We start from the raw sequence: 17,331 nt of genomic DNA, 5'->3' as shown, positions 1-17,331 counted from the left end.
ACATTAGACAAAAAGTAATAAAGTGGAATTTATTTAAATCTTTTGCACCATTTTAAAAGGTAAACACGCACAGACCCGCGCGCTCACACTCAGCTTCATCCATATGCTAAAATCCTGTGATGAGGACGTCATCGTGACCCCCCCCCCCCCCCCCCCCCCACACACACACACACACACACACCCACCCCCCACGTAAACAGGGGCTTATCTTTAAAAAATAAGCTGCATTTGTGCATCTTCTGGCTGTGACGTTGCACAGCAGACCTTTATATTGAAACAGCACCGTGTGCATTTTAATAGGCTTCTCTCAGACACACACAAGCTGCAAGCTAACGGAGCTGCGGAGGGGAGTACAGTACAGTGAGTGCAGTGGTCTGCCTCATCCAGCTAACGTTACAGCTGTTCCCAACTCCGCCACATCCCGCTGGAGGGGCATTAACATTTAAAACGGGACAAATGAACGAGCTGGTGAAGAGTTTACCGTCTCCGACTCTTCCCGGGCTACACCTCCCGTGTCTGGACGCCCATAAAGGCTGGCTCTTTAAATGGACCAACTACCTGAAGGGCTACCAGCGGCGGTGGTTCGTCCTCAGCAACGGCCTGCTGTCCTACTACAGGATAACCACCGCGACCCGACACACAACTCACGAGTTACAGCCATGTTTATTCGGTTAAAATAAAGTTTAGAGTAAAGTAAACACCATTTCTCTTTTCCTAGCAGGGTTGTGCTGCAGCGGGAATGAGGATATTTATTTAGAATGACGTGGGATGAAACTTTAAGTCTTTTCAGATCGGTGAGTCCCAAACATGGGGGGTTCTAGAATCATAACTGTGGGGGCCGATGCCCCAACAGTTTTGTCAACGGAAGAAGCATCAAATCATACAGAAACGCGTAAATAAATCAATGGACTTCTGAGTTAGATTTATGTTGTTCAGACATTAAAGCAAGACCATAAATGACAAGTATTGACATTTTCCCCACATTTGACTTGACAAAAATTAAAGATGGGAAGTTTAAGAAATAAAAAAATGATAAATAGAAATATGATTAGTAAAATGATGCAGGTGCTGTCTAGATGAAAAAAGAAATGCATCGCAAACCCAGTGGTTAATAACTATGTGTTTGCAAATTTAATGACAATAAAGAGTCTAGCTAGTCTGTTAAAGACATCTTCCATAGTGAAAAATAAGTGTTTGAAATAGTCAATGATACATGTATTTACTGTATTTATTGAATATTCCATTGCCGTGCTGTCACATTTTTTCAACTTTAAGGGCAAACTTAAAGGTGGAACCATGTAACCCAATTTTTGAATTATTATTTCTGATTAAAATCAGTCACTCTTGGGTTTTTCATGCAGGCTGAACATCAAAATTGTCTTCTACATGTATCACCTGCATTAGCTTCTGATTGAAAATAGATGGTGAAACTCTAGGATTAAAAAAGCCTGACAAAGCTATGTCACACTGTCATTTAACATTCATGGGCTCACCCATCTTGGCTCCCGACAAGGAAAGCAGTTGTTGTTTTTTTCCTCCAGTAAACAGCAGAAAACGTCTCGACTAGTAGAAGTTAACTGTTAGCATTAGCAACTACAACACACAGCAGAACTTCTCGATGCTTGCGTTATTTGTAGAGACAAAACATCAACGTTGCAGAGCAAACAGTGGTAAAGTCACGTTGCTGTTAGCCAAATCAAGGTGAAATGTTCAAATATCAGGAAACAAGACTCCAAATGCTTCCTGAAACTGGTGCACCAGTGCTTTGTTTCCCCAGAGCACGACTTACAAGGTATTCATTTGTACTAGAGACCATTGCAATGCATTGATGAATTGAGTGAACCAAACCTTTAAGAGGTAATTCTACAGAATCAGGTATGTTGGAACAGGGAAACAAACATGCAAGATAGCATGAAGAAGATTGGGGTTGAAGACTACTGTGCTACTGCTAAGGTAAATTTTGGTGATCTGTGTTTGAATGGGGGAAAATCTAGTTTTTTTTCCAGAGTTTAATTGAAAGTTCTATTGTTTTTATTTTATCAAATTCTGTAAAATTGAAACAACAGATAGCATGGTAGGATATCATTGCTTACCGTTGGATTGAGGTTTTAAAAGTTGAATATCAGAAATTTTAATAAAAAGCTATATATTTCTTTTAAAATAACACCTACACGGGGTGTTTAGATGTGTGCAGAATGAAGTACAGTACTTCCTTTAAAAACTATATTTTAAAGAAAAAAAATAATCAAATATTTATTTTGACAGGCCCAACACTCGGTTTTTGTTTACATCTACCAGTCAATAGAGGGCACCATTGTGGATTGCCAAATAGTCAACTCGACACAGCGAGGGTAGCGCTGGAAAATGGCAGACCTCGGCAAGACAAGCAGCTGCTTCTGAGCCCAGAAGATGTTGTTGTCCATCTCAGAAGACGAGCGACCATAAAAGATCTAAAATCAGAGTGAGTTTAGGTGAAGCCTACAAGAAATGGAAAATAGGGCTGGACGATAATTCAACAGTGCATTATATCCATCGATAGACATGTGGTGCGATAGAAAAAAAATGGGTCGATAAAACGTTGATAAAAAAAGTTTCCTTTTTTCTTTATAACCTATCAGGTAGCAGCATACTAGACTCACTACACAATCCTAAACAATCAAAACCACAGGTTCAGGCATGCTACGCCACCAGGCCCTCCAGAACATGAGGCTGCAAGATGTCGCAACAAGAAGAGGTGGCGAAAAATTAAAAATACAAAAAATAAAATGGGCTGCATGTTAAATATATTTTCTACAATTTAAATCATATTTTTCTATAATTATCGATAGATAAATATAAAAAATAAATGTATCGATATACATTTTTTAGGGTGCAATAAAATATTTCACGCATCGGCAGCGAACCTGGTATCCCGACAGCTGGGAAACTTGGTCTGGTGTTGCAACTACAACCCCCACAGTCTGGATGTTGCTTTGGTGTTTGTGTAACATATTCCACATTTACTTCCCTGTCAGGGTAAGCTTCGCTTATCTACATTTATTTCCACCCAGTTGTGTAAATCATTTCAGTAAGATTGTGTATCAATGTTTAGTCAGAATGCATCGTGAAATCTTCTCCAGCACATCCCAAAAAGAGTCTCAATAACCTAAAAGTCTGAACTCTGCAGTAGTTGCTGTATGCATAAACATTGTTTCTCATGTTTATTCATTTCATATTGAAGAAATAAAATTTTTTTTGAGTTCATATAACAGCAAAGACAAATGCAGATGCAGCACATGATCCTGGAACTGACCCGTAAGCCTTCTGGGCTTTTGTTCTGCTGACACACACCACTGTTAATATAATTCAGTTTGTTGTTTTCTCTCCCCCTCAGGACTCAGGCAGAAATGGCACACACCTGCCGGGGCACTATTCCTTTGGCGACAGCTCACATTGAGGTAGGTGACACTTGTCACTTTGTATTAACCAGCGGAGGCCGAACCTACCATCTGAAGGCCACCTCTGAGGGCGAGTGTCAGAGATGGGTGTCAGCCCTGCAACAGGCCAAAGCCAACTCCACCCTCCTGATGCACCACTCAGGTGAGGTCACGGTTTTCTACTCACTGGTACCTGGTACAGTGTGTTTATTGTTTAGATTTTTAATTGGACTCATTTCACAGCCTTGTTTGTCTTTGCTGCTACATTTGAACTGATCTCATTTGTATTAAAAAAACAGACTGACCTAGAAAATGTGCTTCAAAAGAACATGTTTCATCTGAGAAAGCCTGTAGTCTCACTAAATTTAGCTGTAACTCGATGCACGCAAGCAAGCAAGACCAACTTCACTAAACGCATTTTGTATTTCTGCCATTCTCAGTCTGATGCAAAGAGCAGACCACCAGAGGGCAGTGTGATTCAGCATGTCCTCATGGGCACAGTGTTGATTTAAAGGCCAAAGGAAAATAGCTGCAGTCGACCATGTCATGAAAAATCTCTTATTCCATCATTGTCTCTAAATCATTTGCAACTAATGATATCATTCATAAAATGAATCCATGAACACATGATTTTAAAAAAAATTACAAAATATGTACAATTCACCACCTTCCTAGCACTCTGCCTCCTATCTCCTTCCCTGTCTCCTTAAGTACGAGAGCTGAATGAAATGACCTTCCTCCCTGACTCCTCCCCTTGTTCTGGTAGCAGGAGTGGTTGGAACACAGAAGAGAGAGGGAGAGAGACATGACAGTCGGTTGTGAGAGGGTTTCATTGGAAAGATTTCCCACCAGCTTCTAATGGAGAATAGGTAGATCTGAGTGCAGCTTTTAAACTGAGTGTCACCTTGTAAGTAAGCATTTTATTTTACACACAACACTTAAGATCTGTGCTTTTTCTTTGGATGCCGTCCTGCTTTAGTTGTCTGTATTCGTCCCAAAGTGTGTCTTGCTGCAGAGTTGAATAAGTTTTACTATTCTGCGCTGAATGATGATATAGATTTGCATTTAAAGTAAACAATATGACATTTTCTTTGAACTCAGGACTGATTTAAATCCAAAAAAAATGTTCAGAGCTTCCATGCAAATCGTTGCTATTGTTGGTACGCTTTAATGCTGCAAAGGGGCTTGAACGTGCCGGATGCAAATCAGTGTTGTTTGTCTTTCTGTTCACCTTGAACAATTCAAGCTGTATTTCCCAGCAGACTTTACCTTTGTGTTATGATTTACAGCACATAATGTAATCTGGATGGCTGCAGTTCTGAGTAGGGCTGAACGATTTTGGAAAAAAATCTAATTGCATTTTTTTTTCTTCAATATTGCAATTGCAATTTAATTCACAATTATATTCTCAAGGGGCTTTTCTCATTTTTCAACTAACGGAAGCAAAAAAAAATCTATATAACTTGTACTGAATATAAACAAGTTTATGTATCTACATATTTATCCACATATATCAACAAGTTTATTTGTCTACATAAACACTCACAAGTAAAAACAAAATTTTGTATTTTAAGGTGCAATGCTTTGCAGAAAGGAGCACATCCATTGAAGGACCATAGGTATTAGCATCAATTGTGAAAATTGATTTGCAGGAAGTGTGTCCCATTTATTGAAGTATTTTGATTTTAGAGTTTTTGACGTTTTGTCCGTGCAGAGTTTCCGTAGTTCAATTTCGTTCATAGCTGCTCTAGCCAGTGGAGTTAAATGGGCCATTCCCATCTGTACCGGGTCGGCCCCAGCCTGGCCCGGTTGTTTCCACACATCCTTGCTTAGGTATGCAAGGAATGCAGTCACAGACACTTTCAGCTTCTGGGTAATCAGCATGATAATGAATGATAATGAATTGAGCATGCCTTAAGCCCATGTGGGCTGATTCTACCCACCAATCAGAGGCTTGCTCTAATGGAAGGTGTGAATTTGCTGTCAGCAGTGGGTGTGTTGGCCCTGGTCGGCCTGAAGCAGACACCCTCGAGAAGAGGGCTGAGAATGAGCCTTGGTTGGCCCGGAAAAATACCAGGCCACCCAGATATGTAAACAACCTACGCTACCCGGCCCGGGCCGACCCGGTACAGATGGGAATGGCCCAAAAGTCTCTTACAGTTCTCTAGCTTTACTAAAATGTCTGTCTGTACTTATTTGATTAATAACAGTTTTTACTTTTTATTAGACTCCAAATGTAATAATTTGGCACGTTCCTAATTTGTATTTTGTAAGAATGTAATCAGCGATATTAGCATTAGCATCCCTATGGGTTTTTCAATGTATATTAGCATTGCGCTAACCACTCACTGTCAGTCTTTGCCATTAGAAAATCTCAATTGCATATGCAATTAATCGTTCGGCCCTAGTTCTGAGTGTACGGTGTGTTTTTGTTGTTGTTATTATTTAAATTTGAGGTTATTTTCACATTTAAATTACTTTCTGGTGTTTAACTCAAACACGTGAAAAGCTTAGCTGAGTGTAAGCAGATGTGCAAATCCTTGTATATTTGGTGATGTGATTGCTGTTGCATGATGGGCTTTGTTCCAGGACGAATTAATTGGCTGAACTTTGATTAGAACAGAAGTAATTAAGTGGAGTTTTAAGAGCAATAAAGCACCTACCACAATTAAATCCATCACATGATAAGCTCCTGTGAGCTTTGCACTCTTTAATAGGTGTGAATAAAGATGCTGGTATATATTTGTTTATGTTCTGCTTAAATAATGAAATGCATGTCTACAGCAAGCTTTCAGCAGACTCCAAATACTGGGTTTGCGCTGCAGAAACTCACAGATCACCCCCTACCCAGATTTTTCACTCCCTCTCTTCCCACACTAATGACGCTCCCTTCATCACCTGTGGGTGTCTCTTTGTGAGTCAGCTATGAGTCACCGTTAGGTGTCAGACTGTCCGGTGTCCGGCGTATAAAACCAAAACAACCGGATTTTGCTCCTGGTACACCGTCATATTTTCCTTACACCTGCTTCGTTGTGCTGAGTTTTATGCTTTGGGATTTGTATGTAAACATGTCGAATGACAGATGGCAGCAGAATCTGAGATTGTTCCCACCTTGAGCATCAAAAATCTGCTAGATGTGGGTCATGAAACCATTAAGATAGCCCAAATGATTTTTCAACCTCCCGTTTTTAATCTTCGCCTCCAGAGACCCCACTAATACATTTTGCCCCGGTTGTTTTCGTTTTCTCTGTAATAGATTCTCGCGGTTTGTCTCCAGTATTTGACACTCATTTGAAAAACTACAATGACCTAGATTCAGATGACAAGCTTTGAAGTTCTCAGGTTTAATGCACTTTTTTTCAACTGAGAATATTTGACCTAGAAAAGTTTCATTACATAGGATTATTTATAAGAATATATATAAGAATATATATATATATATATGTATATTCTTATATATATATATATATAAGATGCAAGGTTTTTTGAGAGAGAGAGAGAGAGAGAGAGAGAGAGAGAGAGAGAGAGAGAGAGAGAGAGAGAGAGAGAGAGAGAGAGAGAGAGAGAGAGAGAGAGAGAGAGAGAGAGAGAGAGAGAGAGAGAGAGAGAGAGAGAGAGAGAGAGAGAGAGAGAGAGAGAGAGAGAGAGAGAGAGAGAGAGAGAGAGAGAGAGAGAGAGAGAGAGAGAGAGAGAGAGAGAGAGAGAGAGAGAGAGAGAGAGAGAGAGAGGGGGAAATGCATCATCCTTTTTTTCTCCCTCTTATTCTAAGAATAACCTTGCCTCTTGATTTCATAGGCCTGCGTTTCCCGGGCAACAGTGTTCATTCACAGCTTCCCAATTTTGTAAATGAAAGGTTGCTAAAGTCCAAGATAGATACGAAGTGGTATCTTACGCCATCCGCTCTCAGTTAACTCTCTCAACTCGCCCCAGCCTGAAAATAAAATAATCTAAAAGACTTCCTCATTAACCCACAAATCAGACAGCATAAGCCGTTGTGATGATGCATTTCTAAACTGTGCTCCAGTGATGTTTCTGTGTGTCTGTTTGAAGATGACTCGGGAGATGAAACCCCGGTGCCTCAGGAGGAGCGGGTCCTAACCCAAGGAGTGCTCAAGACTCTGGCCAGTAAACTGGGGGATCTGAGTACCTGTAACGAGCTGATAGGGAAGCACGGCGCCGCCCTCCAGCGCTCCCTCAGTGAACTCGAAGACGTGCGAGGATCCAATGACGGCACGGACAAAGTGAAAGCTGTTAACGAGCGAGCCACTCTCTTTCGTATCACCTCTAATGCTATGATCAATGTGAGTTCACACAGCTCAAACCTCAGCAAACTGTGTCTTATAAGAGTTAAACGGGTTTATATAGAATGTGTTGTTCGGTGGTTGGAATGCATCTCAATAGTGACGGCTGTCTCATCAGATGTGTGCTGTGTTCACACCTCAGGCTTGTCGTGACTTTTTGGACGTGGCAGATTCTCACAGCCGGAGGTGGCAGAAGGCTCTGCACTATGAGAGAGAGCAGCGTCACCATCTGGAGGAGACCATCGAACAGTTAGCCAAACAGCACAACAGCCTGGAGAGAGCCTGGAGGGAGAATCCCACCTCATATGCAGGTGAGATATCACAGTCTCTGTCAGGGCTGGACAATATAGAAAGAAAGCTCATCGGTAAAAAATAAAATATTGATCAATAACAATAAATATTGAAAACTATATGAAAAATGTCGAACATATATTTTAAGTGCAGCCCATGCCATCTTAGGCCATTACTTTAATGATAAAACAAGTTGGTTGCATTACCAGACTTGATTTTTATCTGTTCTCTGTTGCAAACCACCGTTGTTTGTTTTTGTCAGACTTGTAAGAATGAAAATATTGCCACACTGGTGAAGTACTGTAACATTTTTTCAGGACGATTTCTTCCACCTCTCCTTGCTGCAAAATCTTGCTTAAGTCACTCTGTTGAGGTTTGAGAGGGGAGGGTTTAGTGACGGAGCATGCTTGGGTCTGTGTTTGATTGGTTGGGTGTAAGTAATGACTCTAGTATGAAGCTACCCAATAGGCTGATATAGGACAGGGCAACATGGCCTAAAATCAGTATCACAATATATTGAGGATTTCACCTGGATAATGATAAATTGTCGATAACTGGTGTGCGCAGAAACAAAAGTTGTCCACTAGATGGGGCTGCAACATGTATTAGTTGAGTCACATTTTTATGACTCAAGGTGGTACAGCTTCTTAAAGGACATGAATGTTGCCAACCTACACACATCTTTTCATTTTTTAATTACATTTATTGACATGGAAAACAATATCATAAGAGTCAAAGATTTTGATAACAATACATTTTTGATTTATTGCCCAGCCTTAGGCTGTTATTGAGTTTTGATTTTATTGCTTCATTTTTTTTCCTATTGAACCACATGTCTATTGATCGATATATATTGTTATTGAATTATTGTCCAGCCCTAGTCTCTGTCACCTAGGTAACTCAAGTCCCACTAGAAAAGTTACTATCAGTAAGTTTATGGCCCAATTCTGGCAGCTAGTGGTGATGCAGTCCTATAACAACAACGCCACAGACCCCATGGATGGAGAAAAATATGAAAATGGTTTAAACACAGTTTTGTTACATTTTTATAGAGATAATAAACAATCCAGAGAACACATTTTCCCAAGCAGCATGAGTAGCTATGATGGCTCAAACATAAAATCAGCAACCCAAAAAAAGTAGTTAAAGGGATTCTTTTCTTTTTGAACTCCTGTTTAAAATAAGGTATGAAATAAATACTTAAAGTGACATTACTGGGGAAAAAAATGAATGCAAGTCAATGGGACTAAAAAGACTATTTTCAGATGGGCATAGACCGGAAGCTAGTTTCTGTTTATGCCGCTCCAGTCAAAAACCTCTGATTTTCTTTAAATTCCAGCTGTGAAAATCCAAAAACCTTTTTCATCCAAGTGGTGCTCGCTGCAGAACCACAAAGGCGGAGCTGCACCAGAAGGTGGAGCTGCACCAGAGTCAGCCCCGCCCATTCCAGAATCAGCCCTGCCCATTCCATCAGAGTCAGTCCAATTCCTTCCAGTTGTCAGACTTGATAGCATTCTGGAACCAAAGAGGGTGTTATAGCTAAAAAATGCAAGATTGAGGATGGAGTTGAGAAGTTAATTGAACAGTTTTTGTAAAGGTTCCCTATAATTGAAAATCTAACTTTTGGAACTTTTAATCATGTTATATTGTCATTTCCTCATAAGAAGCATGCCAAAGCAATTTTTAGCCTCATTCATGCATTTTCCTCCCATCTCAGCTTCAATTTGGTCTCCTCCCCCGAAGCGGGTCTGGTCTTGGTTCTCAAATCTGGATATTCTGTGAATTTTCTGACAAATTATTTCTGAAATGACTTCTACTGAGACACCGCCGAAAAACCATACAACCCATCTCAGAGACACACTAGGCAGCACAATTAGATGTAACGCCGCATGAGTTATAACAGATGTGGTGGTGTAGTGGTTATGGAGTCAGGTTTACATGCAGTTTTGCGCAGGTTCGCCTCCCATTACTGTAAGTTTTAGGTAGTGTACAACCTCTTTTCTAGCTACACTTGCCAGTACTATGTTTACAACAATTTACTGGTATACAGTTTAACATATAATGACTAATGTGTTTTTTTATTTATTTATTCGTTTATTTAGCCAGTGTGAGTCCATTTGTGAGCAGAGTTTCAACTAAAATGCTGTTTAGGAACGACCAAATTCAAAGAACTTTTACAGACATAAATATTTTGCTGAAAATAAACATTACAACTAAAATATAAACAAATTAAATGTTTCAGCTGGCTAAATAGATTGCTGACGACCCCACCGAGAATCGAACCAGCATCAGCTGAGGGGAAAGCAAAACTTAACTCAGACGATCTCGCCACTAGACTACCAAATCCCATTCAAAAGTCTGTAATGCTGTTATACACCATTTCTGTTAGACCGGCTGTGGGCAGATATTCGCTGAAAGAAACCTTTTCATTTCGAGATATATTCAGTCTTTGTCATGTAGCAAGTTATATTTATCTTGTTTAATTGGAGCATAGAACATAGCATTAACGACTGTAAACTAGTAACAGCCGTAATTCATGTGGGTCAGGTCAGTTTGCGATAAAGTTGAAAACAAAAACGGAAGTCAGTGGGCTAGGCTGAGTTTGCGTGAATGGGCGGGGCTGACTCTGGTGCAGCTCCACCTTATGGTGCAGCTCCGCCTTTGTGGTTCTGCAGCGAGCACCCTCTCTTTTCATCTGAGGTTTTAATACTTCTCTACACATGCCATTCAAAGAAAATTTGCCTCTGGCCAATACTTTAACCCTCTCAGGCCCAAAATAAGTTTTGATAAAAGGAAGAACAACTAAGTCCTTCAGGGGTACTTCTGAGTTAAAAAATGCTCATGAAATATGTATGTGGAGTAACCAGGTAGGTAGGTTTTAACGTTGCAAATCTGCAATGCCTGCCTCCAGACGGTTAAAGAAAACTAAAAAGTTCAAATGTGTTTATCTTCAAAATGTGTCAATAGCAGCTTGTCTAACTTTTTCGGCTTTATTCTATAGTACAAAACTATCTTAATATTTTTGCTTGTTTCTTTTGTATTTCATTTCATGTCTGCAGAGGTTTGCATTTTATTGCCCCTGTGCAACAACATTGTTGGTAAATAACAATAATAACAACACAGAAGAAACACAAAGGACCGATGAGATCACATCTCTGAAGCAGCGTGATCACAACATGGCACAGTTGTAAAGACAGAGGATTAAATGGAAAACAGGATTTCTTATGAAAAATAATAAGCCGCCTAACTGCTGCAAATTAGTTAAAGAAGAGAAAAGAAATAATGGTAACCCTTCCTTTTACAGTCCCCTAATTACTAAGTAATTACATGGTAATTACATAGTAAAAGTGTATTCTTGTGTAATTAAAGTGTATAATTGTAATAAAATGTAATTATTGTGTAAAGTTGTATTTACTACGAATGATTAATAAAAAATAAAAACTAGATTTGAACCTGAGTTACATGATAATAACTATTTAAGAACTCAGAAACAATAATACACTTGAACTTACTATGTAAGGAAGTGTTACCGAAATAATTTGAGGTACTGATATTCCTTCCTACATTTAAACAATTTATATCAACTGAAAAATTAAGATTTCCTAATATCTGCTGTTGCACCACATGTAAAAAACAAGTATTTTTATACACTGTAACTCTAAGTACGTTTGTTCTATGTTCAGGGTTTATCCTGCATTCAAATTTGCGTGGCGGCCGCCCCAGCCTGATTTTACTCTGGATGCTATTTTAACTGCAGTTGCAGCGTTGCGCCACCACACGGGCGCTGTATCAGCAGCGGTGCACCGAAAAGCACTAAAACCACTGCAGACAAAGATCAAAAATTGCTTTTCTCGCTAGTTGGTACATATTTATGGTTGGTGCTACTGACGTCCTGATTTTCCCCCAGGCACTTCTTCCCTATCAGAGCAGGGCTGTACAGTGCGATGACAAAACACTGTCTGTGCATGTCTGTCTATTTTTAAACGTAGCACTGGTGCAACATCTTTGAATGACTATTTTCCCCAGAACTTTATTGATCAAAAGTAAGTTACGTGTAAGAAAAATGCTTTTTACTGGTGCACAGTGTGGTCATCTGGATGCAGTGGAGGAAAATAAAGCAACCAGCAAAGGCACAAAGGCAGAACCGGTCCAAAGTTTGGGATCAAAAGTGCAGCTACACGCAGATTGGCTAATGCTAAAGCCAACGGGTAGCAGTCTCACGATCAAGTGGCGCACAAAAAAATATATGATGATATAATGAAAACTAAGAAAGACTAAACTCTACAAGCGGATGAAAAGTCCCCACCATCCTGTTTATTCTGCGTCCTGCAACGCTACGGATTAGAACCGCTGCAGATACGAGTCACATTCGCAGGATGTATGGCCAGCCGCTGTAGTATATAATTCACAAACGCATCTATCTTTGAACATAATTTGAACTGGATTATTGCCAACCCGTACATAATAGACATGCCACCATTACATTGTTAGCAGCAGAAATTAAATGTTATTACCATTTCCAACACAAATGCATGTTAATGAAATGCATTTTATTTTACTGGATATATTTGTGTTATTTTGACTATGATGAGTGTTATTAATACAAACCTAAAATGTTACTGAAATGTAGGTTTAAAATTTAAAAATATTTTTACTATAAATATCAGATGGGAAAAAGGGACTAAACACCAATCTAATGCATATTATTGAGCCTTTTATAACATTTTGCCTTTAAAAAGGTGAGGCAGTTGAATGCACAGAGTATGCATGTGCTGGCACATGGTCAGGATGGTGCCACCTCTGCCTCAATTTGAGCCAGGAAAAACACTGTATGTTTAACTTCATAATCCATTAATTTGTTCTTTTTTTAAGTAAAGAACAATGTTTTACTGAACTGTGTAAAGAACAATGTAATGGTTTTATTCCCTGTTTGGTTCATACAGTCAGCTGTTATGTCTGTGTGTGGCTGTAGGTGTGGAGCGTTCTCAGGAGGGGGATGCGAGTGATGAGAATGAAGAAGCAGAGTTCTTCGATGCCATGGAGGACTCCCCTTCGTTCATAACTGTGACTACTGGTGGTGAGACACAGCGCAAGTAAGAAACGTCAAATTCAAATGATTAAAAGTCATCTTAAAGGTGCAGTGTGTAAGAGTAAAGTAAGATTTTTACACTGAAATAATCTCAAAACAGTTTAATGTCTCAATCGTGTTGGAAGGAAGGTTGTACTGAAACATATTTCATTCTCAGTCAGCTGTGCGGGTTGTCATTTTTTGTCCTTTCAAAATAAAGGAAAGAGGGACCTAGCTACTTTTTGGGGTTGCTGTGTCAACTGCGAGCCATCGCTGCAGTGCCGGCATTTATAATTCGACTACGGCTGGCAAAAAGCTCCAGGGTTGTTTAAAGAATCAAAGCCAGTAACAAGAGTGACCCAAAAGTTATTTCTTGTACTCCTAAAATGCCATGAGATCTTTTTGTTTTACTCTAATATTTGGTAAAGAAGGCTAGAGGTTATCCATGCCTTTATCTTCTCCCGTCTAGATTACTGTAACACACTTTTCATGTGTTTTAACGCGTGAAAAGGCTCCTAACTGAAGCTAACAGAAGAGCACACATCACTCCTATTCTAATGTCTCTGCACTGGTTACTCATTAACTTTAGAGTTCATTTTTGAATCCTGACTATAACTTTCAGTGCTCCACATGGTCAAGCGCAACAGTTTTGATCCAACCCAAGCCCTCAGGTCCACCCACCAGAACCTTCTAGAAGTTCCAAAGACCAGATGTAAAGTTGAGGTGCTCGCTCCTTCCAGACTGTTGCACCCCGACTTTGGAATGATCTTCCTTCATCCTTATGTATTGTTGACAGTCTGAACACCTATTTTTAACACAAATTTGTAATTTTCCATCTATTTATGGCATTTTATGATTTTATGACTTTATTTTTTTCCGATGTTAATCTATTTCTGTTTTGAGATCATTTTGATTTCATGACTTTGTTTTATTTTGTTTTGATCTATGTGAAACACTTTGTGATTCTAAGTCTGTGATAAGTGCTATATAAATAAAATGTACTTACTACTTACTTACTAATGTTGAGCTAACAATGCTAACAATGTTTAAGAACCAAATAGATGGCTCTAAAAATATGTCAAGCTACTTTTTCAATTACTAACAACGGGATATTACAGTGAAATGTGTTTGTGAAGTGAATGATGAGTCAGCCGTGGCATTTTACTTCCTTAAATGAGTCGTTCAGAGCAAAAACAGCAAGCTACCGGCATCCAGACAGTAAAAACACTTCCTTTATGCCAGAAACATATAATCGTAATAAGTGTAGTAAGTGCTCCCTACTAAAACACTCAAGAATGCTAACACCAGATATGTATGACTCGTCTTTGCTTGCTATCTAGAATTTTCTGGTGCTGACCCATAACCGGCAACAGCCATGAAACTCACAAAACAGGAGTGAGAGAGATTGCAGTAACCAAATTTGACCACAGGATGTCATCTTACTTTATTCGTACACACTGCACCTTTAAGCTTATGTGACTATAGTTTAAATCATCTTCATATTCCTGTTTATAGGCGCTCTGGGGGTAACCAAAGTATGAGTGGAGGAGTGGCCAATGACTGGACTCACAATGAGAATGTAAATATTTTAATAAATAAGCTGCGTTTTACTCAGTTGTATCACAGACTCTTATGTCTATTAGATGTTTTTTTGTTTGACCTAGCTTTCATTAAAAAGCTTTGTGTCTGGTTTTGCTGTTTAAAGGACACCACAGGCACAAACCAGATGCAGCCACGAAGGACAAGGCGCAGCCGTATTCCTGACAAACCCAACTACTCCCTGAATCTGTGGAGCATCATGAAGAACTGTATTGGCAAAGATCTGTCCAGGATACCCATGCCTGTAAATTAGAAACAAAGTCCACCACATAAAAGTGGTGTGCTGTTAATAGAAGGGTATTCTAAATGTAAAGTTTCCTGTTTTCATTCAGATCAATTTCAACGAGCCGCTGTCGATGCTTCAACGTTTGACAGAGGATCTGGAGTACAGCGAGCTGCTGGACCGGGCAGCTTGCTGCGACTCCGCCCTGGACCAGATGTGCCTCGTAGCCGCCTTCTCCGTCTCCTCCTACTCCACCACAGTCCATCGGACCGCCAAGCCCTTCAACCCTCTGCTGGGGGAGACGTATGAGCTGGACCGGCTGGAGGAGTACGGCTATCGCTCCATTTCTGAGCAGGTGAGACAGAAAGATAGCTAATATTCCGAGATGAGTGTAATGTTTATAGCCTTGCTAATACCAGCTGCTGCTGCTCACCTTCAGGTCAGCCACCATCCACCAGCTGCTGCCCACCATGTGGCGTCGCAGCGAGGATGGACTCTATGGCAGCACATCACTATTGATAGCAAGTTTCGTGGGAAATATATTTCAGTCATGCCATTTGGTACAAATCAGTCAGCACCATTATTTTATGTATTACCACAGATTAGATATGATGGATGTTTATATTTTTGCCTCTTCTTCGTCACAGGTAACATTCACCTGCAGTTCCACTCAAATGGAAACCATTATGTTTGGAGCAAAGTGACATCAACAGTGCACAACATCATTGTAGGGAAACTTTGGATCGATCAGGTCGGTTTTTCCTGCACTTAATTCATAAATCATGCGTTCAGACAGAGAAATAAGCTCGAAAGAAACATGTAACAAGTATAATTAGGTTCACAATATTTAAATGTGAAACTTTCCACTATAAGAAAAAAAAAACAATGTTGATTACACAGAGTTGTCATAGTAGGGTGAATGTGGAGGATTCGATGGGCTAGGGTGTTCAAAGTGAGGCCCGTGAGCCATTTGAGGTCCTTGGAGTGAGTTTGTGGCCTGTAACTGAGGATCCAGTCCTCTCAGCTGTTGAGTCTTCATAAAAAATCAGTCCTTTCAGGACCTTGCTACAACGTGAGTTATGTGATGTCACTGATCAGTGTTCAAGGCGTCCCCGGACACTACTAATTTAATCCATTTGGCTGTGTGATGTAAAAAGTAGCGTTCCATGACCAGAAGAAGCACCGTTTTTTATTGTGCTCTGAGAGACAACAAAGCATCATGAATGAATAGTTGTGGAGGGATTCCCACCATATTTTACTGTGTTGGTAATTTAGAAACAGTGATTTTAAAGCAGTGTTAACCCTGCTTATTTCATTTTCCTTCCAATCTGCTTCACCAGCACCTCTTCCACTTTTATGAATGCTATTTTTTTGGCCACATCTGCCAAAGATAGTTTATACGAATCATCATGAGTTAACCACAGCAACTCTACTGGGCCATTTCTGAGTACATACCCCGGTTCAAGTACACCGCTGGTTGCTGAAATGGCAAATGGTCGTTTCAGGCCAGCCAGGTGAAATGGTGGCACACAAACGTCATGAAAGTCCAGTAAGATTACCTCGAAGTTCCTATAGTGGAAAGGGGCCTTTTGATTGCAATTCAAGAATAGTATATTTTTGTCGTGACAAAATACATCAACATTTATTTGAATCTTAATTTTAATTTTTAAAATCCATAGATAATCAAAATGATATGGAATAGAAGCATGGATTATCTAATAAATGCTGAGAAATTCAAACTGAGAACAAATATTTTATCATCAAAGTGAAATGGACCACTTATAAAACTTGATTAAACAGCAAGAATGACCAAAGACAAGGTGACCCATAACTCATTTTTGTTGATAGACACAATTTTATTATCATGACATGTAAAATGGAAAACCATTGACAGTTACAACCCAGGGAATTTATTGCTTTTCTTTATTTAGGCAAACAGACGAGACCATTTTTTGTCTCAAATCCTCAGATTTGCAGAATCTATAAAAACACAAACACTGTGTTCCGTTTGTTGCACTCATGCATTTTTTATGTATTAGGGGCAACGGTGGCACAGGAGTTAAGTGCTCGCCACATAATCGGGAGGTTGCAGGTTCGAGCCCCACTCAGACTGTCGCTGTCATTGTGTCCTTGGGCAAGACACTTAACCCACCTTGCCTGTTGGTGGTGTTCGGAGGGACCGGTGGTGCCTGTGTATGGCAGACTCATCTCCATTAGTGTGCCCCAGGGCAGCTGTGGCTACAGTGTAGCTCATCACCACCAGGGTGTGAATGGGTGAATGACCGATTGTGTTGTAAATCACCTTGGGGGGTTCTAGGACTCTAGAAGACGCTATATCAAATACAGGCCATTTACTGTATATTGTTGAATCTCTGTGGCCTGCATGAGTACTTGGCAATTTTGGCCCACGTGTTGAACATATGGGGCACTGCA

At 39.9% G+C, this 17,331-nt stretch overlaps 1 protein-coding gene across 2 annotated transcripts in view; it reads left to right on the top strand.

Annotated features, from left to right (window-relative positions):
- Positions 1 to 232: 232 nt before the first annotated feature.
- osbp2a (oxysterol binding protein 2a) overlaps positions 233 to 17,331 on the top strand; it is a 29,684-nt gene continuing 12,585 nt past the window's right edge. Inside the window, exons 1-10 of one of the 2 annotated variants that reach the window (XM_070552305.1) lie at positions 233 to 614; positions 3,371 to 3,579; positions 7,467 to 7,717; positions 7,860 to 8,028; positions 12,981 to 13,101; positions 14,592 to 14,655; positions 14,782 to 14,919; positions 15,008 to 15,253; positions 15,338 to 15,458; positions 15,546 to 15,649. In XM_070552305.1, the coding sequence (XP_070408406.1) occupies positions 457 to 614; positions 3,371 to 3,579; positions 7,467 to 7,717; positions 7,860 to 8,028; positions 12,981 to 13,101; positions 14,592 to 14,655; positions 14,782 to 14,919; positions 15,008 to 15,253; positions 15,338 to 15,458; positions 15,546 to 15,649 (1,581 nt within the window). In that variant the 5' untranslated portion in view covers positions 233 to 456. Of the gene's footprint in view, positions 615 to 2,925; positions 3,580 to 7,466; positions 7,718 to 7,859; positions 8,029 to 12,980; positions 13,102 to 14,591; positions 14,656 to 14,781; positions 14,920 to 15,007; positions 15,254 to 15,337; positions 15,459 to 15,545; positions 15,650 to 17,331 lie in introns of those variants that run through there. The other variant, XM_070552304.1, reaches the window with a different exon arrangement.

This window comes from Nothobranchius furzeri, chromosome 6, assembly GCF_043380555.1.
Source record: "Nothobranchius furzeri strain GRZ-AD chromosome 6, NfurGRZ-RIMD1, whole genome shotgun sequence".
NCBI lineage: Eukaryota > Metazoa > Chordata > Actinopteri > Cyprinodontiformes > Nothobranchiidae > Nothobranchius > Nothobranchius furzeri.
Note: the sequence above shows the minus strand (reverse complement) of the source record. Positions and strands in the feature narration are given on the sequence as shown.